The sequence below is a fragment of the Moesziomyces antarcticus genome (genome assembly GCF_000747765.1).
Source record: "Moesziomyces antarcticus DNA, scaffold: scaffold_v10012, strain JCM 10317, whole genome shotgun sequence".
NCBI lineage: Eukaryota > Fungi > Basidiomycota > Ustilaginomycetes > Ustilaginales > Ustilaginaceae > Moesziomyces > Moesziomyces antarcticus.
The window spans coordinates 294,021-321,989 of record NW_014638998.1 but is presented as its reverse complement, the minus strand read 5'-3'; the positions used below and the strand labels follow the sequence as shown (position 1 = coordinate 321,989).

At 62.9% G+C, this 27,969-nt stretch overlaps 10 protein-coding genes across 10 annotated transcripts; 7 read left to right on the top strand and 3 right to left on the bottom strand.

Moving 5' to 3' along the window:
• Positions 1–54: 54 nt before the first annotated feature.
• Positions 55–1,722, top strand: PAN0_012d4510 (t-complex protein 1; the record flags this gene model as incomplete). The annotated part of the gene is made up of 1 exon (XM_014800047.1): positions 55–1,722. The coding sequence occupies one exon, from the start codon at positions 55–57 to the stop codon at positions 1,720–1,722; it is 1,668 nt and encodes a 555-aa protein (XP_014655533.1).
• A 438-nt stretch (positions 1,723–2,160) lies between these two features.
• PAN0_012c4509 (serine-type endopeptidase) lies at positions 2,161–3,780 on the bottom strand (the record flags this gene model as incomplete). The annotated part of the gene is made up of 1 exon (XM_014800046.1): positions 2,161–3,780. One exon carries the CDS (start codon positions 3,778–3,780, stop codon positions 2,161–2,163), a length of 1,620 nt encoding a protein of 539 aa, XP_014655532.1.
• A 2,621-nt stretch (positions 3,781–6,401) lies between these two features.
• On the top strand, positions 6,402–7,437 carry PAN0_012d4508 (mitochondrial carrier; the record flags this gene model as incomplete). The annotated part of the gene is made up of 2 exons (XM_014800045.1): positions 6,402–6,495; positions 6,569–7,437. 2 exons carry the CDS (start codon positions 6,402–6,404, stop codon positions 7,435–7,437), a joined length of 963 nt encoding a protein of 320 aa, XP_014655531.1.
• Positions 7,438–8,450: 1,013 nt separating this feature from the next.
• On the top strand, positions 8,451–10,637 carry PAN0_012d4507 (RNA-binding protein Nrd1; the record flags this gene model as incomplete). The annotated part of the gene is made up of 1 exon (XM_014800044.1): positions 8,451–10,637. The coding sequence occupies one exon, from the start codon at positions 8,451–8,453 to the stop codon at positions 10,635–10,637; it is 2,187 nt and encodes a 728-aa protein (XP_014655530.1).
• A 1,074-nt stretch (positions 10,638–11,711) lies between these two features.
• Positions 11,712–14,575, top strand: PAN0_012d4506 (ARM repeat-containing protein; the record flags this gene model as incomplete). Its single annotated transcript, XM_014800043.1, has 2 exons — positions 11,712–11,816; positions 11,891–14,575. 2 exons carry the CDS (start codon positions 11,712–11,714, stop codon positions 14,573–14,575), a joined length of 2,790 nt encoding a protein of 929 aa, XP_014655529.1.
• Positions 14,576–15,058: 483 nt separating this feature from the next.
• PAN0_012d4505 (uncharacterized protein) lies at positions 15,059–16,888 on the top strand (the record flags this gene model as incomplete). The annotated part of the gene is made up of 1 exon (XM_014800042.1): positions 15,059–16,888. One exon carries the CDS (start codon positions 15,059–15,061, stop codon positions 16,886–16,888), a length of 1,830 nt encoding a protein of 609 aa, XP_014655528.1.
• Positions 16,889–16,944: 56 nt separating this feature from the next.
• PAN0_012c4504 (uncharacterized protein) lies at positions 16,945–17,745 on the bottom strand (the record flags this gene model as incomplete). The annotated part of the gene is made up of 1 exon (XM_014800041.1): positions 16,945–17,745. The coding sequence occupies one exon, from the start codon at positions 17,743–17,745 to the stop codon at positions 16,945–16,947; it is 801 nt and encodes a 266-aa protein (XP_014655527.1).
• A 272-nt stretch (positions 17,746–18,017) lies between these two features.
• PAN0_012d4503 (aminophospholipid-transporting P-type ATPase) lies at positions 18,018–22,136 on the top strand (the record flags this gene model as incomplete). The annotated part of the gene is made up of 1 exon (XM_014800040.1): positions 18,018–22,136. The coding sequence occupies one exon, from the start codon at positions 18,018–18,020 to the stop codon at positions 22,134–22,136; it is 4,119 nt and encodes a 1,372-aa protein (XP_014655526.1).
• Positions 22,137–22,466: 330 nt separating this feature from the next.
• Positions 22,467–25,703, top strand: PAN0_012d4502 (uncharacterized protein; the record flags this gene model as incomplete). Its single annotated transcript, XM_014800039.1, has 1 exon — positions 22,467–25,703. The coding sequence occupies one exon, from the start codon at positions 22,467–22,469 to the stop codon at positions 25,701–25,703; it is 3,237 nt and encodes a 1,078-aa protein (XP_014655525.1).
• A 42-nt stretch (positions 25,704–25,745) lies between these two features.
• On the bottom strand, positions 25,746–27,329 carry PAN0_012c4501 (uncharacterized protein; the record flags this gene model as incomplete). Its single annotated transcript, XM_014800038.1, has 1 exon — positions 25,746–27,329. The coding sequence occupies one exon, from the start codon at positions 27,327–27,329 to the stop codon at positions 25,746–25,748; it is 1,584 nt and encodes a 527-aa protein (XP_014655524.1).
• Positions 27,330–27,969: the final 640 nt, after the last annotated feature.

Here is a 27,969-nt window from a genome sequence, read left to right as displayed (position 1 = left end):
CAATCCTTTCTTCTTGGATCGTGCACACCACCCACCACCCAACCACTATACAACATGTCGCTCAAGGTTCCGCGCGCGGGCGGGCCCAACCTGTTCAAGGAGGGCTACAAGCACTTCCAGGGCATCGAGGAGGCGGTCTTGCGCAACATCCAGGCGGTCAACGAGCTCTCGGAGATCGTGCGCACCTCGTTCGGTCCCAATGGCCGCAACAAGATGGTCATCAACCACCTCGAGAGGCTCTTTGTCACTTCGGATGCCGCCACCATCATTCGCGAGCTCGACGTGGTCCACCCGGCCGCAAAGCTGCTCGTCATGGCCAGCCAGCAGCAGGAGGCCGAGATGGGCGACGCCACCAACCTCGTGCTCATCTTTGCCGGCGAGCTGCTCAAGAAGGCAGAGTACCTCATCACCATGGGTCTCCATCCGTCCGAGATCTTGCAGGGCTACGAGATCGCGCGCGACAAGTGTCTCGCCGAACTCGAGCAGCTTTCCGTCGCCACGCTTTCCACGCCTCCCACGCCCCAGAGCCTTGCACTCGCGCTCAAGCCGTGTCTGGCGTCCAAGCAGTACGGCCACGAGGACCTGCTTGCACCGCTCGTCGCAGAGGCCGTCTCGATGGTCCTGCCGCAAAACGCCAAGAACGGTCTGGCCGATTTCAGCGTGGACAACGTGCGTGTCGTCAAGATCATGGGCGGCAGCCTGTCGCAGTCCAAGGTGGTGCGCGGCATGGTCTTCGGCCGCGAGCCCGAGGGCGTGATCAAGAAGGCCAAGGCGGCCAAGGTGGGCGTCTACACGTGCGGCATGGACATCACCCAGACCGAGACCAAGGGCACCGTGCTGCTCAACAACGCCGACGAGCTCTCGAGCTTTTCGCGCGGCGAGGAGCAGCAGCTGGAAAAGTACTTTAAGGAGATCGCCGATTCGGGCGTCACCGTGGTGGTCACACAGTCGCAGGTGGGCGAGCTGGCACAGCACTACCTCAACCGCTTTGGCATCCTCGTCATCAAGATCCTCTCCAAATTCGAGCTGCGTCGTCTCTGTCGTCTGTTGGGCGCCACACCTTTGGCACGATTGGGAGCTCCTTTGCCCGAAGAAGCGGGATGGATCGATTCGATCGAGACCACCGAGATCGGTGGCGATCGCGTCACCGTGTTCAAGCAGGAGGACGGACAGCCGGGCGGTAAAGCCAAGCCCAAGATGTGCACCATTGTCCTGCGCGGTGCCACCTCGAACCTTCTCGACGATGTCGAGCGTGCGATCGACGACGGCGTGAATGTGATCAAGTCGCTCACGCGCGATCCACGCCTCGTACCCGGTGCAGGAGCCACCGAGCTCGAGCTCGCCAAGCGCATTGTTGATCTGGGCGAAAAGACGCCCGGCCTGAACCAGCACTCGATCAAAAAGTTCGGCGAGGCACTCGAGGTGATCCCAAGAACGCTCGCCGAGAACGCAGGTCTGGACGCAACAGAAATCGTCTCGCGCCTCTACGCCAAGCACGTCGACTCCACTGGCGCCGACGTCGGCGTCGACATCGAAAACGAGACCGACGGCACCATGCCCACCACCGCCAACCAGGTCTTGGACGTCCTCGCCGCAAAGTCCTGGGCCCTACGATACGCCACGGGCGCTGCCATCTCGGTGCTCTCGGTCGACTCGATCATCATGTCCAAACCCGCAGGCATCAAGGCTCCCAAAGCAAACCCAAACTGGGACGACGACTAGTCCGCCCCACTCCACACACCTGTATCAATGCTCAACAATGCATCTTCCCCCGTTGCGGATTCTGAATGCCCCGTGCTGAGCCTGAGTGCGTGCTGGCCCCAACCAAAACGTGACGCAACGACGCGCAGCCATGCACGGCTTTGAATGCGGCCCAGATGAAGAGCCACCACAGCAGTCCCACTCACTTCATTCATCGCAGACACGCACAGACACAGTCCGAAGACCCAGTGAGGATCGGCCCAAAGACACGGTGAGAAACGGGAACGATTGCGAGGAAAACAGGGAAAACAGCATGTGTACGAGGCCAAGGGAAACGGGGACGCGAAACGAGAAGACAGGATGGGCGAACACAATGTCATGCAGAACCGAAATGCAGGCAGAGACTGTGGAGCTGGGCTCTTGGACGGGAAAGGGAAAGCGGAGCAGCGAAGAAGATCGTCAGGCCGACGAGGTGGCGTTGTTGAAGGCGAGCTTGTTGACCGTGTCCGCGTCGAGGCCCGTGAGGACGCCAGGCGAGGCGAGCTTGATGAGCGCCTTCTTGAGCTCGGTGGGCGACAGCACGCCGTCAATGTCGGGCTTGGCGGCATCGGCACCGGCAAAGTAGCCGGCGACGCTGCTCACCAGGTCGAGCGCCATGGCGGGGATGGGAAGCACGCTCGAGAGCTTCGAGGCGAGCGAGTCCTCGACGGCGGCGATCGAGAGGTGGTCCGCCTGGCCGCCAGCGAGCAGCTTGAAGTCGGCGGTGCCGTAGATCGAGAGCAGATAGGCGAGCAGGCCGACAATGTGCGGGCTGGCCATCGAGGTGCCCGAGATGGTGTTGACCGAGGTGTTGCCCGTGTTCCAGGTGGAGAGGATGTTGAGGCCGGGCGCAAAGATGTCGACGCACTTGCCCTTGTTGGAGAAGTAGGCGCGCTCGTCCTGGACGGTGGAGGCGCCGACGGTGACGGGGTTGGATGCGCCGGCGGGCGAGACGTTGCAGGCGTCCTGGTTCTCGTTGCCTGCGGCGACGCCAAAGTGCATGCCTGCGGTGACGGCGCCGTTGACGGCCTTGTCGAGCGTGATCGACTTGCCGCCGCCGAGCGACATGTTGGCGACGAAGCCCTTGTGCTTCTTGGCCGCCGCCGAGCGCGGGTTGGCGCGGAACTGTGCGGTGAGCTTCTTGGCGTCGTCGACGGCCCAGAGGACGCCGCCGGTGACGTCCGACATGGAGCCGGAGCCGCCGGAGCCGAGCACCTTGACGGCGACGAGGTCGGCCTTCTTTGCTACGCCGTACTTGCGCGAGCCGATGGTACCGGCGCAGTGGGTGCCGTGACCGTTGCCGTCCTCGTCGACGTCGTTCTGGGGCATGGTCTTGCCCCAGCGAGCGCGACCCTCGAACTCGACGTGGTTGATGTTGATGCCGGTGTCGATGATGTAGGCGGTGACGCCCTCACCGCCGTCGCCCTGGTAGACGTACTTGTTGAAGGTGCTGAGGCCGAGGCGCTTGCGGTGCGAGATGCGGGCGAGACCCCAGGGGGCGCCCTTCTCAATGTCATAGGCGCCGACCTTGTCCGTGTTCATGACCGAGAGGGCGGCCTGGCCGAGGTCGGCGTCGTACTGAACGTCCCAGGTCTTGTCCTCGGCCTGAGGCATGACCTCGATCGAGACGCGCGAGTCCATCTCGACGTACTCGACCTCGGGCTGTGCGCGAATGTAGTCGAGGACGTCATCGGTGAACTTGCCGGCGTAGCCCTGGAGGTGGCCCTCGAGGTCGTAGACGTGGCGGATGCCTTCCGCATCCTCGCCGTGGAAGCCGTTTGCCGAGAGCTGAGCGGACGAGATGAGGCCCTGGTGGGCAAAGAAGTCTGCGGAGCTGACGCCATCCTTGAGGACGACCATGTAGGCGCCCGGGATGGTCTCGAGGTCAGGGTTTGCGGTGAGGGGCGCAAACTGAGTCGAGGGGGAGTATGCGTTGGCGCTCGAACCGGGCACGAAGGGCTGGTGAGCGGGAGCGGCGAGCGCGGCGAGCGGGAGGCTCAGAGCGAGGGCCAGGAGGCCGAGGTATCGCTTCGTGTACATGATTGGGTCTGTGAAGTGAGAGAGAGAGAGATAGACTTAGAGGAGAAAATGGATGCTAGGAGAAGGATGTGGGCGTCAAAGACGAGTGCGCTGGTGGAAGTGTGATATGGAGAGGGGAGGGTGCGAGTGAAGTGAAGCTACCGACGACGGGGATGGAGGCGGATGGCAGCGACGATGGAGGTGGGAGGAGAGGAGGCGATGGCGAGCGTGGAGGAGGAGTGGCCTTTGAGAGAGAGAGAGAGAGAGAGAGAGAGAGAGAGAGCGACCAAGCCAGGGTCCGTTGGCTGATGCGCGGCGCTGCTATCTGTTGGGGTCAGTTGCGGTCAGCTCTTGTGAGCGGAGGCAGTGGCGGAGTGCAGTGAGAGAGGGCGAGGGAGAGCGAGACCCTAGTCATCGGCTGAGCCGAGCTGGGGTGGAGTGCCTGTGCGTCTGAGGTTGCGCTTATCGTGGCTAAGCTGAGCCGTGCAGAGCTGTGCTGAGCTGCAGATTTGGATTGGCCGCATTCGATGCGAGACTGGTGTGCTGCCGCAAAAGACGAGGCGCGCGGCCTGCTTTTTCCAAGCGGAGCGCGCCATTTCAACTCCACACGGATCATCGCGCATGGCCTGGCTGGGCGAGGGTCAATCGCTCTCTTCTGGAGACTGTGTGGAGGCGCCGACGACTTTCCGCTTTGGGATGGCGCGAGCTGCTGCTGCTGGTGCTGCTGCTCCTCGCTCGAGCTCGAGCTCGACTCGACCCCTGTTTGAAGGCGCGGCTTTGAGCGCCGCAAGGTCACGCAACCCGGCCACCGCATCTAACGCCTGAGCCTCACTCTCACTCTCGCGCCAGATGCTCACTGTCCCCATCGATCGTTGCGTGACTCTGCCATCGCCCCTGCCCTCTCCGTCGGCCTGTCCGTGCCTGTCTCTGTCAGTGACGATCCGGGCCGCGCCCCCGCAACGATGCCGACAAGTGGGGGTGCGCGCGTAACAGAGATGAAAGCGGATCGTCGGCGTCGATTCCGCTCAGGGGCTCTCTCGTCCATTTGCAGCGATTGCGATTGACCCTGTCGCCCCCTTCCAACGAACGCTGCATGGTGGGTTCAAAGGCATGCTCGTCAAAGGCCGTGGCGAATGATACTCCAGCTATGATACTCGTCCAACTCTCTCCTGCGCAGCGCCTTGGCAGCGAATCGGCACGAATTCTAGCTCCGATGCGAGCATCTACGCCTGCATGACCTTGGACGAGGATTTGACCCGATTTAGCTCGATGGTGACTGGCTTAATCGCCGATATTCCACTCTCTGGTTTTGGTTGGAATTCGGCCGGGATGCGTCTCGGACAAAGCGGACCAACGCCGCCGCGCTCCAGGGCTATACCGGAGCAACACGCTCCTCTCCACCTCAAGGCTTTTTCCGCGTATGCATCCGACCTATCCGTCCATTCCCTTTGACCGAGCCTACGTGGTCGACACTTGATTCTTGTCGATTTGCTCATTGACGAGCTTTTATCATAGCTTTGTCTGTCTCGAGACTGAGCCAAGGGAAGGGACGATCGTAGGGCGGCTGGGTAGCGGGAATGGACGATGGGGTCTGGACGGGGCTAAGGGGCTCGTGAAAGCAAGATGCACACCCCTCTGGGCCAGTCGGATCGGGTGTGGTTGTTAGCGTGTCTGTGCCGATCCACCATGTGGAGGATCGTACGCCAAAAATTGACCGGGACAAGCTCGTCCATCCATGCCGGCTCCTACATGCTGTGCGCCAAGCCGACGCGAGTCACGCCTAGCTTGCGCCTTCACCTGCGTATCTAGATGACGCACGCCGGCTGCGCGCATGGTCCGGATCGACGACATGGATCGGCCACTGCCTTTCAGCGGTCCCGGCACCGGTCACGACTGGCAAGTTCGAACCGTGTGCGCTCCGCCCAAGCTGCCCAAGCCGGAGCATGTCAAAGGACCGACCTCACTGTGAGCTGCGAGGAAAACCAAAAAGATCAACCGGTCTCAAGGGGCGGGCAGAGGGTGTCTCCGCATTCGACGCCGATCGGGGAGGCGAGGAGAAAGACGGCAGCCTAGCGCTTCAGTAGCGGGAGCTAGCTTGAATGCGCCTTTGGGCCCCCTTTGGCTCCCCGCCTTTTTTGTGGAAATTCTCAGGCTTGGACCCCGGCGATGCAAGCCGCTGCTCCACTTTCAAGCCGAATCCAGCCGGTCAAACGGCTCTTGGAAGCTTCCGTGGCCCGACCGACAGTGTGAGCCAGGCCCCGCGAGCCCCCGCGCGCCCCGCCTGCTTTCGGCCTCTGCGGGCAAGCGTGTGTGTGCGGGCCTCCGCTGCCTCGAGGCTGCCTCGCAGTGACTCCGCGATTCACGTCCGCGTTTGGCCCAAGTTGGCCGCGAACCGGATGGCCGAGCGTGGACGAGGCCGGTTGCACCAGCGCTGCCCTCGTCCTTTCAGCGGGTCTTAAATGGGCCTTGCGTTCGAGGCCGGACAAGACTGCGGGTCGCACGAGCTGAACGCCTTTCTCTCCCTTCCATCATCTCAGCGCTTCTTACACCCAAAAGGATCCACACGTTGTTCGCAGCTGCAAGCATTCTCCTAGCACCCGGAAGCCACACCAGAACCGCTCACACTTCCTACACAAGCAACCATGGCTGCCAAGGACAACAAGCCCAAGGTGGCGCCGTCCACCCACCTCATCGCCGGTGGTATTGCCGGCTTTGCGGAAGCATGCACCTGTCATCGTAAGTACGGCTTTGGACGTTGACCTCCGAATGACCTTTGTGGCTGACATTTTGTCTCCCTGAACGATTGCAGCGCTGGACACGATCAAGGTGCGCATGCAGCTGTCGCGCCGGGGCAAGAAGGCTGGCGAAAAGCCGCGAGGATTCATCGCTACGGGTGCGCACATCATCAAGCGCGAGACGCCGCTCGGACTGTACAAGGGTCTCGGAGCGGTGGTTGCGGGCATTGTACCCAAGATGGCGATCCGCTTTATGAGTTTTGAGCAGTACAAGGCTGCGCTCGCCGACAAGGACACTGGCAAGACGTCGGCACGCGGCGTATTCCTCGCCGGTCTGGGCGCCGGTACGACGGAGGCCGTGGCGGTGGTCAACCCGATGGAGGTGGTCAAGATCCGACTGCAAGCACAGCAGCACTCGCTTGCCGATCCCCTGGAAGTGCCGCGCTACCGCAACGCTGCACATGCACTCTACACGATCATCCGCGAAGAGGGCTTCATGACGCTCTACCGCGGTGTGGCGCTCACGGCGGCGCGTCAGGCTACCAACCAGGCCGCCAACTTCACCGCCTACCAGGAGCTCAAGGGTCTTGCACAGCGCGTGCACGGCACGTCGGAGCTGCCCTCGTACGAAACCGCGCTGATCGGCCTCATCTCGGGAGCGCTCGGCCCCTTCTCCAATGCGCCCATCGACACGATCAAGACGCGAATCCAGCGCGCGTCCAAGGTGGAGGGCGAGACGGCGGTGAGCCGTGTGGTCAAGGTGGCCAAGGACATGTTTGCACAGGAGGGCGCCAGTGCCTTCTGGAAGGGCATCACGCCGCGTGTGGCGCGTGTGGCTCCCGGTCAGGCGGTGGTGTTCACGATCTACGAAAAGGTCAAGAGCTACATCGAGGCTGCCAAGACGGGCGAGTTCAGCCTCAACGACACGCGCTCCGACGAGTAGATGTTGCGCACCCGCACCGTGTAGCGTCCCCCAAGCCCGTCCCAATCAGCTTGCCATGCTCATCTCTCGCTAATTCGAACCCCAAAAGCATTTCCGAGGAACTTTCTTGCCGTGGCTGCTGGCATGGCAGTCTGCGTGTGTGTGTGTGTGTGTGTTTGGTGGGAGTGGGGAGCTTGCCACAATCACATGCAAATTTGGCGAAAGCAGTGCGGGGGGAGGCGATCTCCCGATTTATAACTTGACGGAGCTGCGTTTATTGCGATCTGCTATTAAGTTGGCGGAAGAAATGCGCTTCGAAAGCAGGCAGGTGCATGGCGTGTGCAAGGAGAAGGACGCGATGTCGGTGCGTCGGTGCGGCCGTGCGTTGAGTGCATGCATTTGGCGTGTGTCTCGCCGGAGAGTCGCCAGACACAGAGAGAGAAGACGCGCCCAACTTGGACGAACGAGCCGCGCCTCGGCTGGACAAAGGCACACAAAGGCACACAAAGGCACACACACTCTGCCGGCCAGGCCAAGGCGCGGCACTGCACACTGCGTTTCGTCGGCCTCTCGCACGGCCGCACGGCCGCAGCGGTGGTTGCCAACACGTCTGTCTGTGCCGTGGCCGTTGGTGGTGTTGCTGCGCGCCGTCCCGCAAAGTGGCAGTGTTTGCACACACACACGCTGCTGCCCACACTCTCACTCAGACACTCAGACACACACACGCAGCGACGCATTCCGTTCATCCTTCCTGACGCCTTCCTCCCCATCCATCGTCTCCGACCCTTCTTCTTTGTTCACTCACTTGTTCGCGCGCATCCACAGCTCGACAAGGCTATTCGTTTTTCTTACACTTCATCGCTGTTCCCTTTTGTGAATACGCCGTCGCCTTTCTTCTCGCCTTTTGCTTCGGTCTCTTGGCTTGATTTGCGCCCTCCCCACACTCGACCACTCGACCACAGGGCCCCGGTCATCCTAGCTCCGCTGCCTTGGCTGCAGCCTCACGCTCCTTTGCACTCCTCGCACATACGGCCATGCACGACGAGAACGCTTTACCTGCTGCCAACGCCTTTGCCTCCAACGGCTACCCGTCCTCCGCACCGTCCAACTCGACGCCGCCTGCGTCCGGCTTTGCGCTCGATCCGCTCCAGATGATGAAGCGCGCCCCCTCCCAATCATACGACGCGCACGCTGGCCTCGGTCATCTCGGCGCCATCCCCAATCCTCAGATGCCCGACGCCGCCGCTGCTGCCGCTGCCGCTGCCGCTGCCGCCGCCAAGAAAGCGCGCTTCGTCTCGGAAGGCAACATCCCCAGCCTCGCCCAGCACAACTTTGCCAACTTTCCGACGGGCGCAGCTGCTCAGCCTCCATTCCTCGCCAACGGCGCCACCACCGGCCCGCAGCCTCAACCTCAGCCTTTCCCCGCCGTGCCCGGTCTGCAGCCACCAGGCAACGGCACCAACGGCACACGCTCCTTCTCGGGCAACCTCGGTCACGCCAACCTCATCGGCGCACAAAATGGCCAGCCTTTCGATGCGGCTGCTGCTGCTGCTGCTGCCGCCGCCGCTCCCTTCCTGCTCTCCGGTGCGAACGGCTTGAATCCAGCCGCAACCATGTTCCCCAACTTTGGCGCCAACTTTGGCGCCACGCCCGGCTTTGTGCCCAACGTCGGCGTGCTCTCGGCCATGCCGCGCCAGATCAACCCGCTCAACCGCACCGTGTACGTGGGCAACCTGCCCGCCGACGCATCGGTGGACGAGCTGCTCAACCTGGTCAAGTTTGGGCCCATCGAAAACGTGCGCATCCTGCCCGAAAAGAACTGTGCGTTCATCTCCTTCCTCGACGGCTCCACCGCCACCGCCTTCCACGCCGACGCGTGCGTCAAAAAGGTGTCGCTGCACAACCAGGAGCTCAAGATCGGCTGGGGCAAGCCGTCGCAGTGCCACCCGGCCGTGCTCATGGCGGTGCAGCAGAACCAGGCTTCGCGCAACGTCTACGTCGGCCAACTCGACGACAGCGCCTCGGAGCAGTCGCTGCGCGACGATCTGTCGCGCTTTGGGCCCATCGACCAGGTCAAGATCGTGCGCGACAAGAACATCGGCTTCGTCCACTTTCTCTCGATCCAGACGGCGATCAAGGTGGTGGCTACGCTGCCCACCGAGCCGGCGTGGGCGGGCAAGCGCGTGTCGTACGGCAAGGACCGATGCGCGTACGTGCCCAAGAGCCAGCAGCAGAACCAGGCGCACAACAACCAGGCGGCGGCCATGGGACTGGCGGCGGCAGCCTCGCTCGGATACCCGGCGGCGGCGTTTGCGGCGGCCAACAACTTTGGCGGCCAGCTGCCCGTGCCTGCAGCCAGCGGGCCTGAAAACGCGCGCTCGGCGGCGAGCTCGGTGTTTGGACCTGCGGCGGCCATGATGGGCGCCAACGCGGCTGCGCTCGAGCAGCTGGGCAACCGCACGATCTACCTGGGCAACATCCATCCCGAAACCACCACGGCCGAGATCTGCAACCACATCCGCGGTGGCATCCTGCAGAACATCCGATTCATCCCCGAGAAGCACATTGCCTTTGTGACGTTTGTGGATCCGAATGCGGCGCTGGCATTCTACCACCTGGCGTCGTATTCGGGCATCATGATCCACAATCGACGGCTCAAGATCGGGTGGGGCAAGCATTCGGGCCCGCTGAGTGCGGCGATTCAGTTTGCGGTGCAGGCGGGCGGATCGCGGAACGTGTACATTGGCAACATTGACGATCCGGACGTGCTCACCGATGACAAGATCCGGAGCGACTTTTCGCAGTACGGCGAGATCGAGACGGTCAACTCGCTGCGCGAGAAGAACTGCGCCTTTGCCAACTTTACCAACATCCAGTCGGCCATCAAGTGCATCGAGGGCATGAAGAGCCATCCGGACTACCAGAACGTCAAGATCTCGTACGGCAAGGACAGGTGCGGCAATCCACCGCGCAGCTTGGGTGGCAATCTGGCGCATGCTGGCGAGGCGGGTGCGAGGAAGGTCAGCGGCTCCGTGTCGCCCAATGCGTCGGCGCACCAGGGAGACGAGACCATGGTGACGGCGAGCGAGTCTGTGCAGGACCTCAGTACGATGGTAGCCGATGCAGATGCCTCCACGGCCGCGGCACCAGCACCCACAACGCCGTCAACAGCAGCCGCACCAGCCGCAAAATCGTCGACCGACTCGGACCACAAGGAGTGAAAGCTTGCCGCTCGCGCCCTTACCTTTTTTCCTATACCTGCGCAAGATCACTGTCTGTCGCACTGTACATTTGTCGTTCGCCCCTTGCTGCCGTCGCTGCCGTCGCTATTGTTTGTGTGTTTGTGTGTTTGTGTGTGTGTGAGTGATTGTGCGGTCTTTGGGGCGAGCCATATGAAGAGCCCAATTTATCGTACGAACAGTGCGCGCCTCGACCCCGCAGCTGGACGGGTGCCGCCAGTGCCGCTCAATTGCCAGCACGAAGCCGCCAAAGAGGGAGAGAAAGAGACAGATCCCGATCGCGCTTTGGGCGGGAATTCCAAAAAAAGTCGATTTCGAGGCAGAGAGAGAGGCAGACAAGCGTGTGACACGCAACACACCCCCGCCGCTCTCTCTCTCTCTCTCACTTTTTCGCAAGCTGCCAATCTTCCCAATTCGCCAAAAAAATCCCGCTCAGGCTCGCTTCTCGATCATCGCCATCCCATTCACGACCACCACTTCATCTTCTCCTTCTCCTCTACGCTCGTCGACGTCCAGTCAACACGGTGCAAGACGTCGCTCAGGGATTCCTTCACCTTCGACCTGCTCCTCACTCACCGCCCTGGACGTGGACGAATCGCAGCGCATCCCCCCAACCACACCTCCTTGCACACGTACGCACGACGCTTTCCGTTTCCGTTTCCGCATCTGCATCAACCCGAACCGCCTTCGTTTGACCACAGCATCGAGGTAGACAGCAGCCCTCCCCATCTCTGCATCGACACGCCAACCATCACGTCAAGCAACACAGCGCATCGCACCTGCCTTGACAGTCTTGCGCGCTTGATCATCCGCGCTGGCTCCTCTTCCTTGTGTCTTCTCCAAGCGCCCACCAGCTTATCGCTCACTTGCATCCGTGGTGACGACTAGCGTGTTTCCGACCGGAGTCGACTCGTAGCTTTGCCTTTCGTCTCTTCCGTGGCACCCTCTCACGACCGACCGGAGGCACGCCCGTTCACCCTCGCGCTGCCCCCCTCCCGCCCCGCAAACCCAAACGCGCTCCGTTCGACTGGTCCATACCCTCACATCCTCGCCAGCATGACATCAACCTGGCAACCGTCCCAAGACGGGCTCGCAGAGCTCGTGCAGCTCTTCCGCGACTCGCAAAGCCCACAGATGGACGTCCAAGAGAGAATCGCCCAGGTACGTACACTTGCGCACGCTTCCCATCCTCAATGCAGATCCCCGCTAACCTCCTGCCGTGTTTGTTCCAACAGCGCCTCGATGCGGTCAGCCAGATCCCCGACTATGCCAACTACTGCGTCTTCACCCTCACCTCGCTCACCACCGAAGACCTCGCAACGCGCTCCGTCGCCGGCCTCATCCTCAAGAACCACATCCTCTTCCACCACGACCTCATCTCGCCCGAGTCGTTCGAGTACGTCAAGCAGGCCATCATCCCCGCGCTCAGCCTGCCCGAGGACATGCTCCGCCGCACAGCCACCCAGGTCGTCTCGATGCTCATGACCATCCTCACGCCGCAGGGCTGGCCAGAAGGCCTCTCCAAGCTCGGCGAACTCATGGGCTCCCAAAACACAGACGAGGCAGAGGGCGCCTTCAGCTCGCTCGCAAAGATCTGCGAAGACATCCCGCGCGAGCTCGAGCTGTGCGAGATCAACGGCGTCAAGCCCATCGACATCCTCATCCCCAACTTCATCAACGCCACCCAGCACGCCGACTCGCGCCTGCGCATGCATGCGCTCAACTGCCTCAACCAGTTCGTCCAGATCGGCTCCACCGCGCTCCAGGCGCACATCGACGCCTTCCTCGCCGCGCTCTTCAAGCGCGCCAGTGACGAGAGCGCCAACGTGCGCAGATACGTCTGCCAGGCGCTCGTGCTCATCCTCGGCGTCAGGCCAGATAAGCTCATCCCCGAGATGGACAACGTGGTCGAATACATGCTCTACTCCACCCAGGACAAGGACGACGACGTCTCGCTCGAGGCGTGCGAGTTCTGGCTCCAGTTCGCCGAAGAGCCCTCGCTCAAGGACAAGCTGCGCCCCTACCTCGCCAAGGTGGCGCCCGTGCTGCTCAAGGGCATGGTGTACAACGAGCTCGACCTGCTCATGCTCGGCGGCGACGAGGACGATGCCGCCGTGCCCGACCGTGCCGAGGACATCAAGCCGCGCCACTACGGCGGCGGCGGCGCGCACAGGAACGAGCACCTCGACGACGCCGCCGCCGCCGCGGCCAACGGCGGTGCGGCGGCGACGGGCAAGTCGCGTGCCGCCATCGAGGCGCAGGACGACGACGAGGACGATTTCGACGACGACGACGACGATGACGAAGACGACGACGGCATCTCGGACTGGAATCTGCGCAAGTGTTCCGCCGCCGCGCTCGACGTCATGGCGGTCAACTTCGGCGACGAGCTGCTCGAGATCCTGCTGCCCTACCTCAAGGAGCGTCTGTTCAGCGACGACTGGCTCCAGCGCGAGTGCGGCATCCTGGCGCTCGGCGCCATTGCCGAGGGCTGCATCGCCGGCATCCAACCGCATCTGCCCACGCTCGTGCCGTTTTTGATCAACAGCCTCAAGGACTCGAAGCCGCTCGTGCGCTCCATCACCTGCTGGACGCTCGGCCGATACTCGAGCTGGTGCGTCGCCGCCGAGACGCCCGAGCACCAGCAGCAGTTCTTCGTGCCTGCCATGGAGGGCCTGCTGAGCATGGTGCTCGACAACAACAAGCGCGTCCAGGAGGCCGGCTGCAGCGCGTTCGCCACGCTTGAGGAGGAGGCGGGACGCAACTTGGAACCGTTCCTGGAGCCGGTGCTCAAGACGCTCGTATACGCGTTTGACAAGTACCAGCAGAAGAATCTGCTCATCCTGTACGATGCCTTGGGGACGCTGGCCGACTCGGTAGGTTCGGCGTTGAATCGGCCCGAGTACGTCGAGATTGTGATGCCGCCATTGATCGCAAAGTGGCAAGGGCTGCACGATACGGATCCGGACCTGATCCCGCTGCTCGAGTGCATGTCGTCCGTGACGATCGCCGTGGGTCCTGGCTTCCTGCCGTACTCGCCGCCGGTGTTCCAGCGATGCGTGGGCATCGTGCATGACAATCTGGCGGCGGCCGAGGCCGAGGCGCAGAAGCCGGCGGTGGAGCAGGATGTTCCCGACCGCACCTTTATCATTGTGGCGCTCGACTTGCTGAGCGGACTGACGCAGGGGCTCAATACGGCGGTGCGCGATCTGGTGGCGGGATCGCAGCCGTCGCTGCTGCCGCTGCTGGGCCACTGCATCACCAACGTCGAGGCGCCGGTGCGCCAGTCGGCGTATGCGCTGCTGGGCGATCTGGCCATCTCGTGCTTCGACCTGCTCAAGCCGTATCTGCCCGCGCTCATGCCCGAGCTCATCCGCCAGATCGAGCCCGAGCCCAAGATGGAGAATGTGTCGGTGTGCAACAATGCGGCGTGGGCGGTGGGCGAGATCGCGCTCCAGTACGGCGCGGATGCCGAGTTGACGCAGTGGGTGGACGAGCTGATCAAGCGGCTGGTGCCTGTGCTGCTCTCGACCAAGTCGGTCAAGTCGCTCTCGGAGAATGCGGCGGTGACGATCGGACGACTGGGACTGGTGCAGCCGCAGCTGGTGGCGCCGCATCTGGACGTCTTTATCGAGTCGTGGTGCCAGGCGCTGTGGGACATCAAGGACAACGACGAAAAGGACTCGGCCTTCCGTGGCCTGTGCGAGATGATCCAGGTGAATCCCAACGGCGCCGCCAAGGGGTTCGTCTACTTTTGCAACGCCGTCGTACGATGGTCCACCCCGAGCGCCGAGCTCAACGACATGTTCCGCAAGATCCTCACCGGCTTCCGCGACATGAGCGGGCCGCAGTGGGACGTGCAGAAGGCGCAGTTCCCGCCCGTCATCGTCCAGAGGCTCGCCGACCGCTATGGGCTGTGAGCCGTGTGCCAAAGCTCACTCTGCACCAATCCTTTCATCATTCTCGCCACCAACGCAATGCAAACACAACCCAACATTCATGACATCAGTCGACATCGCACGTGTCGATAGACGTGCAAGTGAGGCGCGGTGAGAGAGGCAGTGTCGCCAACACAGCCGCGGCCCAAGGCTGGCGATGTTCATGCACACAGCCTCGCCCGATGCCGCATCGGGAGGCCAGAAAAGGCGCTAAAATCCGGACGCGGTCTAGACGACGCAGCACAGCAACACAGCCGTTCCTGAGACCTCAGAGGGTCCGTGCTGCACCGCCTTTTTTTGGAGCTGAGGACGAGGATGCCGCGTGACGTCTTTTACCCTAGCTGAGGAGAAGGCGACGGCCGTGCGCACAGTATTATAAAAAAGCCGGCTGCGACGCATGCTTTTCATTGCCACCACTTCCAACACTGCCCCCACACTGTGACTGCAAACATCCGCGCGAGCGAGATGGGCTTCAACAAAAAACTTATAGTGGCAGGTCTCGCCGTCGGAATCACCGCATTGATGCTCTACAAGGCATCCAAGAAACACCAGCAACCGCATCATCTCGCCCCTGCTCCTGCACATCAATCTGCCATGTCTTCGTCGAACCACTCGCATGCCGCCTCGTTGGGTGGGGCAGCTCTGGGCGGTGCAGCCGTTGCAGCTGCTGGAGCTGCGTATGCTCACCACAACGCGGCTGCCGCGCCACCGCCGTCGGCGAACAATCCCAATCTCACCTGGGACTCGCTGCGCGATTGGAGGCATATTGCCAACCTGCTCGCGACGTGCGTCATGGACCAGTACCTCTACCCGTTCTACACATTCGCGGACGTCTCGCGCATTGCCCACCACCTCGCCAGCTCCGGCGCGCTCGCGCAGTGCGCCGACTCGTGGCAGCTGCCCCCCTACCTCGCGCAGGATCTCGTCAAGCTCGCGCTGTTCGACGTGATGTTCCTGCTCGACGACTCGGCGTCCATGCGGTCCGAGGGCACTCGACGACGCGATGCCCTGGCGGGGATCCTCAAGCGCGCCGCTGATGCTGCTGCGCGCTTCGATCCGGACGGCATGGAGGTGGCGTGGATGAACGCGCCCGTGCACCAGCGCATCCACAACGTGCAGGAAGCCGACCAGCTCACGTCGCGCTGTGCGTACGACGGCCGTTCCACCCCCATGGGCTCGTCGCTCGAGTCCAAGATCCTCGAACCGCTCGTGCTGCAGCCCGCCCAACAGGGGCGTCTGGCCAAGCCTGCGCTCGTGCTCGTCATCACCGACGGTCGTCCTACCGGCTCGGGCGAGGCCAACCAAAAGATCGTCCGCGTCCTCCAACACGCCAAGCGCACACTCGCCTCTACCCGCTACGGCGAGGACGCAATCTCGTTCCAGATCGCTGCGGTGGGCAACGATCGCGAGGCACAGGAGTGGCTGGACTCGATCGACAACGACCCGGACGTGGGCGATTTGGTGGATGTATGTTCCGACATCCAAGTCGAGTCTCGCCAGGTCAAGGCGAGCACGGGCGTGGAGCTGACGCAGGAGCTGTACTGCCTCAAGCTGCTGCTCGGCCCCATCGACACCTCGTACGACGCCAGCGACGAGAACGAAAAGATCTCCAGCTGGAACCGCAGCGCCAAGCGAAGGCGCGAGAAAAAGGCGCAGGCCAAGGCGCACAAGGAGGCCACGTTCCGCGCGCAGATGGATGCGTTTAGGAGGGACAGGGATGCAGCATTGCAGGGCGCCACGCCCGTGCCCAGCGCAGGCGGTGCGCTCCCCCCGCAGGTCGATGATGGGCTGAGCGGCTACAGCCACCAGCCTGGATACCCGCAGCAGCCGCAACAAGGCGCGTACCCGCAGCAGCCTGGATACCCTCAGCACGGCGGAGGATACCCACAGCCGCAACAGGCCGGTGGATACCCCCAGCCTCAGCAAAGTGGATACCCACAACCCGGTTCCGGGTACCCTCAGCCTGGATCCGGATATCCTCAGGCGGGCGGCGGATACCCACAGCCGGGAGGCGGATACCCCCAGCCGGGCGGCTACTCGCAGCCAGGCTACCAGCCGTACGGCTCGGCGCCCAGCAGCGCGCCGCCGCCGTACCCGGACGCGTACGGTTCGCGCGACATCCCCGCCGCGGGCAACTCGAGCTACGCGCCGCCGCCTGGCTCGGGTGGCTTTGTGCCTGGCGCAGGCGGGTTTGCCATGCCCAACCCGCACGTGGGTGGCGCCCCACAACCCGACTCGCACCAGCAGACTCAGCAGCAGCAGCCGTTTGGATTCCCGCAGCCCAAACCGTATTAACCTCCACCAGCGACTGAATCATACCTCTACTCCCTGCCCTTGTATGGTGTGTATTGCTACATGCTGCGTAGTTGGGATTTGAGGTCATTGAGGCGGGTGAGGAGGGTGTGTCGTTTCACCACCCACGCATCGTCCTGCTCTTCGATCTGGTCATCCACACCATCCTCCTGAGCATTCAGGGCATCTTCCTGATCGGGCAAAGTCTTCCCAGGCAGAAAGTAGACTGGCCAATCTCTCTCGCCCGGAGGTTGAGACGTTGGGATGTTCGCTGCGAGTCTTGCCTTATCAGCGCGGCTTGGGTTTGGGATGGAGGTGAAGAGGAAACTCGCTTGTCTTCGTTTCATCTTGCGCAGCGTTGCGCGCTGTGCATCTTGTTCTGCGATGCGTTCGGCCAGCTCTCGAGCTTGCCATAGCAGCGTCTTTTTCCGCTCCAGCTCGTCCGCTACTGCCGACGTATGTTGAAGCTTGCTGGCCAGACGTGCGTCGATCGAGGCGCGGTTCGAGGCGAGTGTCGCCGCGCGCGTGGATTGCGACTCCCGCTTGAATTGCGTCAGCGTCGAGGTGAGCAGTCCAAACATGCGCCGGTCGCGTTTGCGATCCTCGCCATCGGATGGGCGAGCTCGTTTCGCTGCAGGCGGATCAGAGTCGCGAGATGGTGCGCGTTCCGGCGTGCATGAGCGCCGAGGTCGTGTGTCGCTGGACGAGGCGTGCGCTTCTTCCGCAACGGGCGATACGGCACGTTTGGAGCGCGGGGACGTGCTCGGCCCAGCAGTCGGCGCCGAGATCGTTGACGGCCCGGCGGGGCTGTCGGTGTCGTCTGCCATGACGTGGATGTGTTGCTGTTCCAAGCCAACCATGATGAGAGGCACGACACAGAAAGTAGTGGAGCTGCCTCCCGCAGAGTCTTCCGACTCCCGAAGCTGAATTTTTTGACAGTTTGTTGGGAAGTTGCGATCTAACTACTAGAATCGCGCGCGCCGGCACAGCTTTGCAGCTTTGTGTGTCTCAGCTTGGCAGCGCTGCACAGCTCACCCACCCCCCTCCATCACCCTTTCCTTCTCACACCCTCCCCCACCCAACGTCATCCCGGCAGCAACGCACTCGATGCGCACTCGCAGTGCTAGCCACAATGGACGACTTTGACGACTTTGTCCGGCCGTCAGGCCAGCCCGCACGCGCCAATGCCGCCACCCGCGATCCGTTCGCCGACTTTGACGAGTCCCACGACAGCTTCGCCGCGCCGCGTGGCGCCCCATCGCATGTGCTCGTCGACGCAGACGACCCGGATCTTATGGGCGACGACTTTGACAACTTCGGCAGCGCTCCCTCTAGAAAGCAGGCTTATCCTCCGGCATCGTCGCGCTACGATGCAGATCCTTTCGCCACGTCGACCGCCTCGTTCGACCAGAACGATACCACCATGGGGCTCGATGCGCCCAGGCCTGGGTTCGGACAACATATGCACGCCAGTATGGAGTCCGGCCTGCCTTTGGCGGGAGCAGCACAGACACCCGCAGGCTACGAACACGGCGGCTACCAGTCCGAGGGGCCGTTCGCCGATGCGTATGCTGCCGGTCACAGCTTCAAGAGCATCGAGGCCGACGACGAGATCTTGCCGGGAGACGATCCGTCCTATCTTCCCTACTCCTCCTCCTCCTCGCGTGCAGCTGCGGGTCGCGGCATGGATGGCGGCGCGCGCCGCTCGCGCATCGGAGGCGCAGGACGCACCTCGGGCACAAGTCGCCGACCGCCGCGCGACGGCATCATGGACGGCGTAAGGCGGAGCATGCGCCAGCTCAAGGCCGACGTCGACACCGTCTTCCGACGCAGGCGCCAGCAGGAGAAGCGCGACGGCGACCGCATCGTCCACCTCAACGACCCGCTCGCCAACGACAAGAGCGACTTCCTCGACAACTACGTCAGCACCTCCAAGTACAACGTGGTCACCTTCATCCCCAAGTTCCTCGTCGAGCAGTTCAGCAAGTACGCCAACGTCTTCTTCCTCTTCACCGCGTGCATCCAGCAGATCCCCGGCGTCTCGCCCACCAACCGCTGGACGACCATCGTGCCGCTCGCGCTCGTGCTGCTCGCCTCGGCGTTCAAGGAGATCAAGGAGGACATCAAGCGGCACCAGTCCGACTCGGAGCTCAACGCGCGCATATCCCACGTGCTCGACCCGGGCACCGGCGCCTTCGAACCGCGCAGATGGAGGCACATCCGCGTCGGCGACATCATCCGCGTTGAGAACAACGAGTTCTTCCCCGCCGACCTCGTGCTCCTCTCGAGCTCCGAGCCCGAGGGCCTGTGCTACATCGAGACCGCCAATCTCGACGGCGAGACCAACCTCAAGATCAAGCAGGCCTCGCCCGACACCGCCAAGCTCACCTCGTCCAGCGCCGCGTCCACGCTGCGCGGCAACATGGTGTCCGAGCAGCCCAACAACAGCCTCTACACGTTTGATGCCACGCTCAACATCCAGCTCAGCTCCACGCCCGGCTTTAGCGGCACGCCCATGCGCAAGGCTCCGCTCAGCCCCGAGCAGCTGCTGCTCCGTGGCGCACAGCTGCGCAATACGCCGTGGGTGTACGGCCTCGTCGTCTTCACCGGCCACGAGACCAAGCTCATGCGCAACGCCACCGCCACCCCCATCAAGCGCACCGCGGTCGAGAAGCAGGTCAACGTGCAGATCCTGCTCCTCTTCATCCTGCTGCTCGCGCTCTCGGTCGCCTCGTCCATCGGCGCCATCGTGCGCAACACCGCCTACGCGTCGCGCATGCAGTACCTCTTGCTCGACGACGAGGCCAAGGGTCGTGCGCGCCAGTTTATCGAGGACATCCTCACGTTTGTGATTGCATACAACAACCTCATCCCCATCTCGCTCATCGTCACCATCGAGGTGGTCAAGTATCAGCAGGCGACGCTCATCAACTCGGACCTCGACATGTACTACGCGCCCACCGACACGCCCGCGCTGTGCCGCACCAGCAGCCTCGTCGAGGAGCTCGGCCAGATCGACTACATCTTTTCGGACAAGACGGGCACGCTCACGCGCAACGAGATGGAGTTCAAGCAGGCCAGCATCGGCGGCATCTCTTTTACGGACGTCATCGACGAGAGCAAGCAGGGCACGGGCGAGATCGGACCGGACGGCCGCGAGATCGGCGGCCAGCGCACGTGGCACGAGCTGCGCGCCATCATGGACGGCCGCACGCCCGACGACGGCAGCAGCGCCATCATCGACGAGTTCCTCACACTGCTCGCCGTGTGCCACACGGTGATCCCCGAGCGCAAGGGCGACAAGGTCATCTTCCAGGCCAGCAGCCCGGACGAGGCGGCACTCGTGGCGGGCGCAGAGAGCCTCGGCTACCAGTTCACCACGCGCAAGCCGCGCTCCGTATTCGTCAACACGCGCGGCGTCGAGCGCGAGTGGGAGATCCTCAACGTATGCGAGTTCAACTCGACGCGCAAGCGCATGTCGACGGTGGTGCGCGGTCCGGACGGCAAGATCAAGCTGTACTGCAAGGGCGCCGACACGGTGATCCTGGCGCGGCTGAGCGACAACCAGCCGTTCACCGAGCAGACCATGATCCACCTCGAAGACTATGCCACCGAAGGGCTGCGCACGCTGTGCATCGCCATGCGCGAGTTGAGCGAGCAGGAGTACCGCCAGTGGTCCAAGATCTACGACCAGGCGGCGGCGACGATCCAGAACCGCAGCGAGGCGCTCGACAAGGCGGCCGAGATGATCGAGCAGAATTTGTTTCTGCTCGGCGCCACGGCGATCGAGGACAAGCTGCAGGAGGGCGTGCCGGACACCATCCACACGCTGCAGTCGGCGGGGATCAAGATCTGGGTGCTCACGGGCGACCGGCAGGAGACGGCGATCAACATTGGGCTGTCGTGCCGGCTGATCTCCGAGTCGATGAATCTGGTGATCATCAACGAGGAGAATCTGCACGACACGGCCGAGGTGCTCAACAAGCGGCTGCAGGCGATCAAGAACCAGCGCAGCACGGCGGGCGTGGAGCAGGAGGAGATGGCGCTGGTGATCGACGGCAAGTCGCTGTCGTTTGCGCTGGAAAAGGAGCTGGCCAAGGTGTTCTTGGAGCTGGCGGTGCTGTGCAAGGCGGTGATCTGCTGCCGCGTGTCGCCGCTGCAGAAGGCGCTGGTGGTGAAGCTGGTCAAGAAGAACATGTCGTCGCTGCTGCTGGCGATCGGGGATGGTGCGAACGACGTGTCGATGATCCAGGCGGCGCACGTCGGCGTGGGCATCAGCGGAGTCGAGGGTCTGCAGGCGGCGCGCTCGGCGGACGTGGCGATTTCGCAGTTCCGCTACCTGCGCAAGCTGCTGCTCGTGCACGGCAGCTGGTCGTACGCGCGGCTGAGCAAGATGATCCTGTACAGCTTCTACAAGAACATCACGCTGTACATGACGCTCTTCTGGTACTCGTTCCAGAACTCGTTTTCGGGCCAGGTGGCGTTCGAGTCGTGGACGCTGTCGTTCTACAACGTGATCTTTACGGTTCTGCCGCCGCTGGTGATCGGCATCTTTGACCAGTTCCTGTCGGCGCGCATGCTGGATCGGTATCCGCAGCTGTACGGCCAGGTGTACTTTGACAAGCGTCGCTTCTGGGGCTGGACCGCCAACGCCTTCTTCCACAGCCTCGTCACGTACCTCTTTGTCACGATCATCTTCTGGGGCTCGCCCCAGCTTTCGGATGGCTATGCGAGCTACTCGTGGATCTGGGGCACCACACTATTCATGGTCGTCCTCGTCACGGTGCTGGGCAAGGCGGCGCTCATCTCGGACGTGTGGACCAAGTACACCTTCGCCGCCATCCCGGGTTCGCTGCTATTCACGGTGGCTTTCCTGGCGATCTATGCGCTCGTTGCGCCGCGGCTCGGCTTCAGCAAGGAGTACGACGGCATCGTGCCGCGGCTGTACGGCTTCTCGGGCTTCTGGCTCGCCATGCTGGTGGTGCCGACGATCTGTCTGGTGCGCGACTTTGGCTGGAAGTACTGGAAGCGCACCTACCGCCCGGACTCGTACCACATTGTGCAGGAGGTGCAGAAGTACAATCTGCAGGACTACCGCCCGCGCATGGACCAGTTCCAGAAGGCCATCCGCAAGGTGCGCGCCGTGCAGAGGATGCGCCGCACGCGCGGCTTTGCCTTTTCCCAGACCGAGGGCTCCGCCGACCTCATCCGCAAGTACGACACCACCATCGCCAAGGCGTCTGGCCAGTGAGGCCACGCCGCGCGCACGTATACAAAATGAACAATGCCAGGTCTTGTTTGCTCTCGACATCCTGAATGACTGTGCAGAGTGAGGATGGTTCGGCGGCAGCGAAGATGCAAATGTGTTAGATTGTGGTGGTGGAGGCGGTGGGGATGGCACGTGACGACAAACACGCTGCGCCGGATGGGAATTTTGGCCGAGAAGGCGGAGGTGTTGTTTTCCGCCCCGCGCCCGAGTGTGGAGGCTTTTTGGCCTCGAACCGCATACGGCTCTTCCTCCACCATCAGATGCGGCTGTCCTGCACACCATCACCTCGTCGCATCGCATCGCATTGCAAATATGGGCGACTCATCTACACCGCCCGTACGCTCACGTCGCATCAGCATGCTGCCCATTGACGATTCCGACCCCGCACAGGCGCGTGACAAGCTGCAGGTGCTCGAGCTCGAAAACTTCGGCCTCACAGAAGAGCTCGACCACGTCGAACGCAAGAACCTCGAGCTCGAACGACAGCTCGAAGCTCTTCGCTCCACTATCTCTCAGCAGCCGCAATCAAGGCTGGCCGAGTCGCAGGGGGAATCGGTGTTAGCTTCGACGTCGATGTCGTTTGATGCATCGCCCAACTACGCAGCCGAGGTGAAGGGGGCACGTCGACTCATCCACCGTCTTGCCACGCACATCTCTGCACACGACCCATCCACATCGCAGGAGTCTGCCTCTTTCGACGACGAGAGGTACTTTACACTCGACCAGAGCCTGGTCCACGATCCGGAGCGCTCGTTCGTCTCGCCGGGGGTGACACATCTGACGACGCCGAATGGGAAGCACACCGTCGCACGCGCGTTCGGCAACGATCTACTCGACGACGTAGAGACCCTCAGGAGTGCGTGGGAGGAGCATGCACGCAAAGCGACCTTTGCTGCGGTGGAAGCCCACACGCACGCCGAACGGCAACAAGCAACGATCGCACAGCTTCGAACCGAGCTGCACAACGCTCAGGCCGCAGCGGCATCCACCTCCACACACGAGCTCACACAGCAACTGCAAGCCGAACAACAACGCAGCGGCGAGCTCGAAGCCAACCTGACCGCCGCAGAGGCGATGCACGACCAGCTGGAACAGCTCACACAGCAACTGCAGTCGGAACAACACCGTAGCGCCGAGCTCGACGCCGAGCTTACGGCGGCCAAAGTCAGGATCTCTACGATGGACACTTCGAACGAGGCGACAAGCGAGCGCATTCACGAGCTGGAAGAGCAGCTCGAAGCCGAGCGAACACGCAGCGGCGACCTGGAAACCAAGCTCTCCTCTGCCGAGGCAAGGATCGCGCACATGGATGCGCTGGAGCAAGAGCTGGCGGAGCGCCGCACACGCGCCGACGAAGTGGGCGCCATCCTACGCGAGCTCGCCGACAAGCGGCAGCGGCTGCACGCGATCGAGCTGCACACAGCGCAGGTAAGCGCGCTGCAGCGCGTGCTCGACAGGCAGACGCGCATCGTCGCCCTGCTCGAGCGCGACGAGACGACGAGCGCCGACATGCATGCACAGTGGTCCGAGTACGCCCGCGACATGTCCGCATCCCTAGCGCTACTCCGTCCCAGTTCGAGCGACGAGGAGAGGCGCAGTGAGACGAACGAGGCGACCGAGACCTCCGCAGCGCAAAGCGAGGCGCAGGAGGAGGATGCGGTGGCGGGCCTGCGCGACAAGGTCGACGAGCTCGAGGCGCGCGTGCTGCGCCGCAACGAGCAGATCGGACACCTGCAGCGCCAGCTCTCGACGGCCGAGAACGACCTCAAGCGCACACGCACCAACCAGACCCTCGCCGAAACCACCGTGGAGGAGCTCGAAGACAGCCTGGCCGAGCTCGAAGCACAACGCACCGATTTGCAGAACCGCGTCAGGCAGCTTGAGTTGCACGTTGCCTCGCTGCCCGCACCCACTGCGCCGACAGAGCATGCTGATGCCGAAGCACAGGTCGCTCTCGACACGGCGCAGACGCAGCAGGTGCAAGAGCTCAGTGCTGCTCTTGACACGGCGCGCGCGCGCGTGGCGCAGCTCGAGGAGCATATCGCCTCGCTTGCGACCGTCACTGCACCCGAGCACGCCGACGCCTCGGCGCAAGCCACGCTTTCCACCACTCAAGATGGGCGCATCGCCGAGCTCGAAGCTGCGCTACAAACCGCAGAGGCACGGACGTCCGAGCTGGAAGCCCAGTCGGACGAGCTGGTTTCGCTGCGCACCTCTCTGCGCAAAGCGACGGACAAGACCGCGTCCCTGGCGCTCGAGCTCGATGAGGTGCAGCTGGCGCTTGCCGAGCATCGCGAGAGCGCCTCCGCCGACGCCGAGCGTCTCGAGCAGCTCGAATCGCAGCTCGCCACGCACGAATCCGACCGCACCCAACTCGCCACACTCTCTGAACGCATCGCACACCTCGAGGAGGAGTTGTCGGCCTCGCACGCTGCACGCGACTCTGCACTGGACCTCCAACAGACCACGGCATCCGAACTGGCCGCACTCGTCAGCAAGCACACCGAGCTCGAGGCGGTCTTGGCCGCACGCGATGCGGCGATGCACGCGCGCAACGCCGAGTACTGGACGCTCAAAGAAGAGCTCGCCGAGCTGCAGGAAGAAGCCGAACGCTCCCGCCCCGAACTCATCACCCCCGCCGCGCTCTCCACCCTCCGCTCTGAGCTCGACTCTGCGCTGCAGCGCGTGGCTGCGCAAGAAGAAGTGCTGCTGCGCTTCAAGTCGGACCTCGCCGCGGCCCGGTCGACCGAGGAGCTGCTCAACGCACAGTACGCCGCTGCCCAACGTCGAGCCGCCGAGCTCGAAGCCGCTGCGGATGCAAGGCCCGATGCAGAGCTCGAGGAGAGGCTGCACAAGGCCGAGGAGGAGACGAGCTACCTGCGCACGCGCATCGACGAGCTCGAGGAGGAACTGGGCCGAAAGGCGGACGAGATCGAGGAGGCCGATTCCAAGATCCTGGACGCACTCAAGGAGACCAAAAAGTACGCCACGCGCTATACCAAGTTGAGTGCACGCCTCGACGATGCCAAGAAGCAGCTCGTGGCTGCACACGCTCAGACCAAGCACGCCGAGGAGGAGCTGTCCAGGTGGAAAACACGCGCGGACAAGAGCGCTGTTACCTCTGCGTCGGTGGCAGTCACTCCCTCCGCATCGAAGGCAGTTGGGGTGAAGCGCAAGGTGGACGAGACCGAGGCGGTGGCAGTGGAGGAGGTACGTGCCGTGTATGCTCCCTCGCCCTCGGCACGGCCGTCTTCCTTCACACCTGTTCGGCGCACCAAAAATCCCGTGCTGGGGCTGGGGACGCCCTCAACCGCACCGGACGGGATGGTGCGTTCGTCATCCAATCCGTCCGAACTCGTCGCGGCGCGCCTCTCGCCGGCCAAACCCGCCCTGGGGGACCGCACGAACCTCGCTCCCGCTCCTGCACGAACCAGTCGACTGGCGAAAACCACACTGCTCCCCGCCGTCCCCGACCCCGTTCCCAAGCCAGCTCCTGCTGGGGCGGCCGACTTTCTCGCGCGCATGAAGGCGCAATCTCGCGCTCGCTGAACCCGCACCCTCTTTCAATGACATCATTGGCATTTCGGCGCGTCAGTAGTAGGCACCATGACCTGCGTATGTGTGGTCGGGTTGGGTGGTGAGACCCACAAGATTGGCGCGCGCCGGGTGGTCGGCATCAAGCGCATGCAGCGCCTCGCTGTCGAACCCGCGCCCGGTGTAGCCTGGGCTTCCGGGGCCGAAGCGCGGCGTGGGCAGCGTGAACTTTTTGCTCGCCAGCGCAGCTCGGCCTGCGGGCACCTTGTTTTGCACCTCGCCCACCGGTGGTACTGGTTGGAACGCCACCGTATCGTTGAGTTGACGATAGGCGCGCAACCAGTGCTCCACAGTCGCCGCCTCCACGCCCACCCTCTCCTGCTTGCGTTTCAACAACCCCGAAGAAGGCGAAAGAAGCGACGACGAGAGCGTCAGCAGCGCCATGGCTTCGCCGACGCGGTTGGAGTTTTCGCCCGCATCGATGCCGAGCCACTTGTACGCCAGCGCGCGGTGCAGCGTCAAGCTCGACCTCACATGCGCCAGCAGCGACGACGAAACATCCAAATCCACCCCGCCTCCCGCCGTCGCTGCCGAGGGTGCATCGTCCTTCGGCTTGTCTTTGCCCAGACGCAGCTTGCCAAACAGCTTCTTCTTCTCCGCAGCGGGCACGAGGTCTTCGTTGGTCGCCGACACGCGCCGCGCCAGTTCATGCTCGTGGTTCGCACTGAGTCCCACCGCATCCCTCCTCCCCGCCCTATTACTTCCGCGATCCTTGACCGTCTTGAGCAATCCCAGTGCACTCTCCAGCTCCTCGACCACATGCAGATGCAGCTTGGCAAGCAGGCTTACGCTCGGGTGCGACTTTGGCAATGGCGGTCCCGGCGTGACCGTATCCACCGCACTCCCCACGCTGGGCGAGACGAGCTTGCGGATCGCCAGAGCCTGCGCTTGGGCCATACAGATCTTGCTCAACGCCAGCGTTGCTTCGCCCGTCAGGTCGGGTGGGATATCCACCACCCCCGCTGCATCGCGCCATTGCGGCAACAGCTCTTCGGACACATACACCAGCACCCCACTCGCCCTGCACAGCGTATCCGCCCCCCACCTTAGCCGTTCATCCTTCGCCCTCCTATCCTCCGCACTAAGACTCCGATCTCTTTCGAATGCACCCAACCCATGCACCGTAGCGGCGGCAAAATTCGCCAGTGCCAGCGCATACGTCACCAGCACCCACGCCAGCTCATAGTGCAGTCCGGCCAGCTCGACGCGTTGCGGCCCACGGAAGCGCGTCGACGAGATACTCGTGCGCCACGAAAACACCGGCTCGTACCGAAGCAGCAGATCGTCTGTCTGCACGCAGTTGAACACCCCCACCACCGACGGCAGATACTCCTCCAGCGCCGTCACGATCCGCATCCAGTCCGACGCCGGGATGGCTTCCGCATCGGTGCCCGTGCGAAGGTCATCTTTGCTGCTGGATGTGGCGGGCGTCGTGGAGGAGCCGGCACGGTGCTCTTTGAGAACCGCACGGACGCGCGCACGCAGCTGAGTTGCTTCCGCAACTTGCGATACCAGCTCCGCACTCGACACAAAGTCGCCAAACGAGATCGCCCCCGTCGTCGCCAGGTCGAACAGGTACATCGCTGAGCACCACTGCCGTTGTCCAAGGCGGTCCAAGTGGTCGGGGAGGCGTTTGCTGCGAAAGTGTTGATGCGACTCTAAGGGCCGAGGACTACGCCGCGCGAGTTGCTGGCGATGCACTTAGCGCTGGGGGTGGGTTGGGGCTGCTGCTGTCGTTGCTCGATGCAGTCGATGCTGTCTGGTGATGGTGTTGCAGCGCCAACCTCGGCCCAGCACTCTTTCTCCACAAACCTCTCCAAAACGCGCCAAGAAAAAATCGCCCCCGCGTCGCAGCGCGCTTGGACCATCTTCCCACTACCACCATCCCAACCCATCGCCACCTTCGCATGCGTTCATGGGTCTGCTCTTTGTCTATGCGTCTTTTTTGTTGCACAGAACAACCTTGTCGCACTGAATCGACCTCTCAACTTTGCAGAGCCATGTCCATTATTTAGCATGAACAGCGCAGATGCTTGAGCATAGCTTTAGAAAGTAGCTGAGCGTGATGAGCAGCTGCGTGACGTTCTTGGCCGCCACGATGCTTCGAATCAGTTGCGATCGACGCTGTCTCGTGCAGGGGCGGTTCGTCTTTTCACGCGTACATTCTCAAAGACACCAAGTCTATCCAGCTCGATCTCGTCGATCAATCGTACCGGATTGG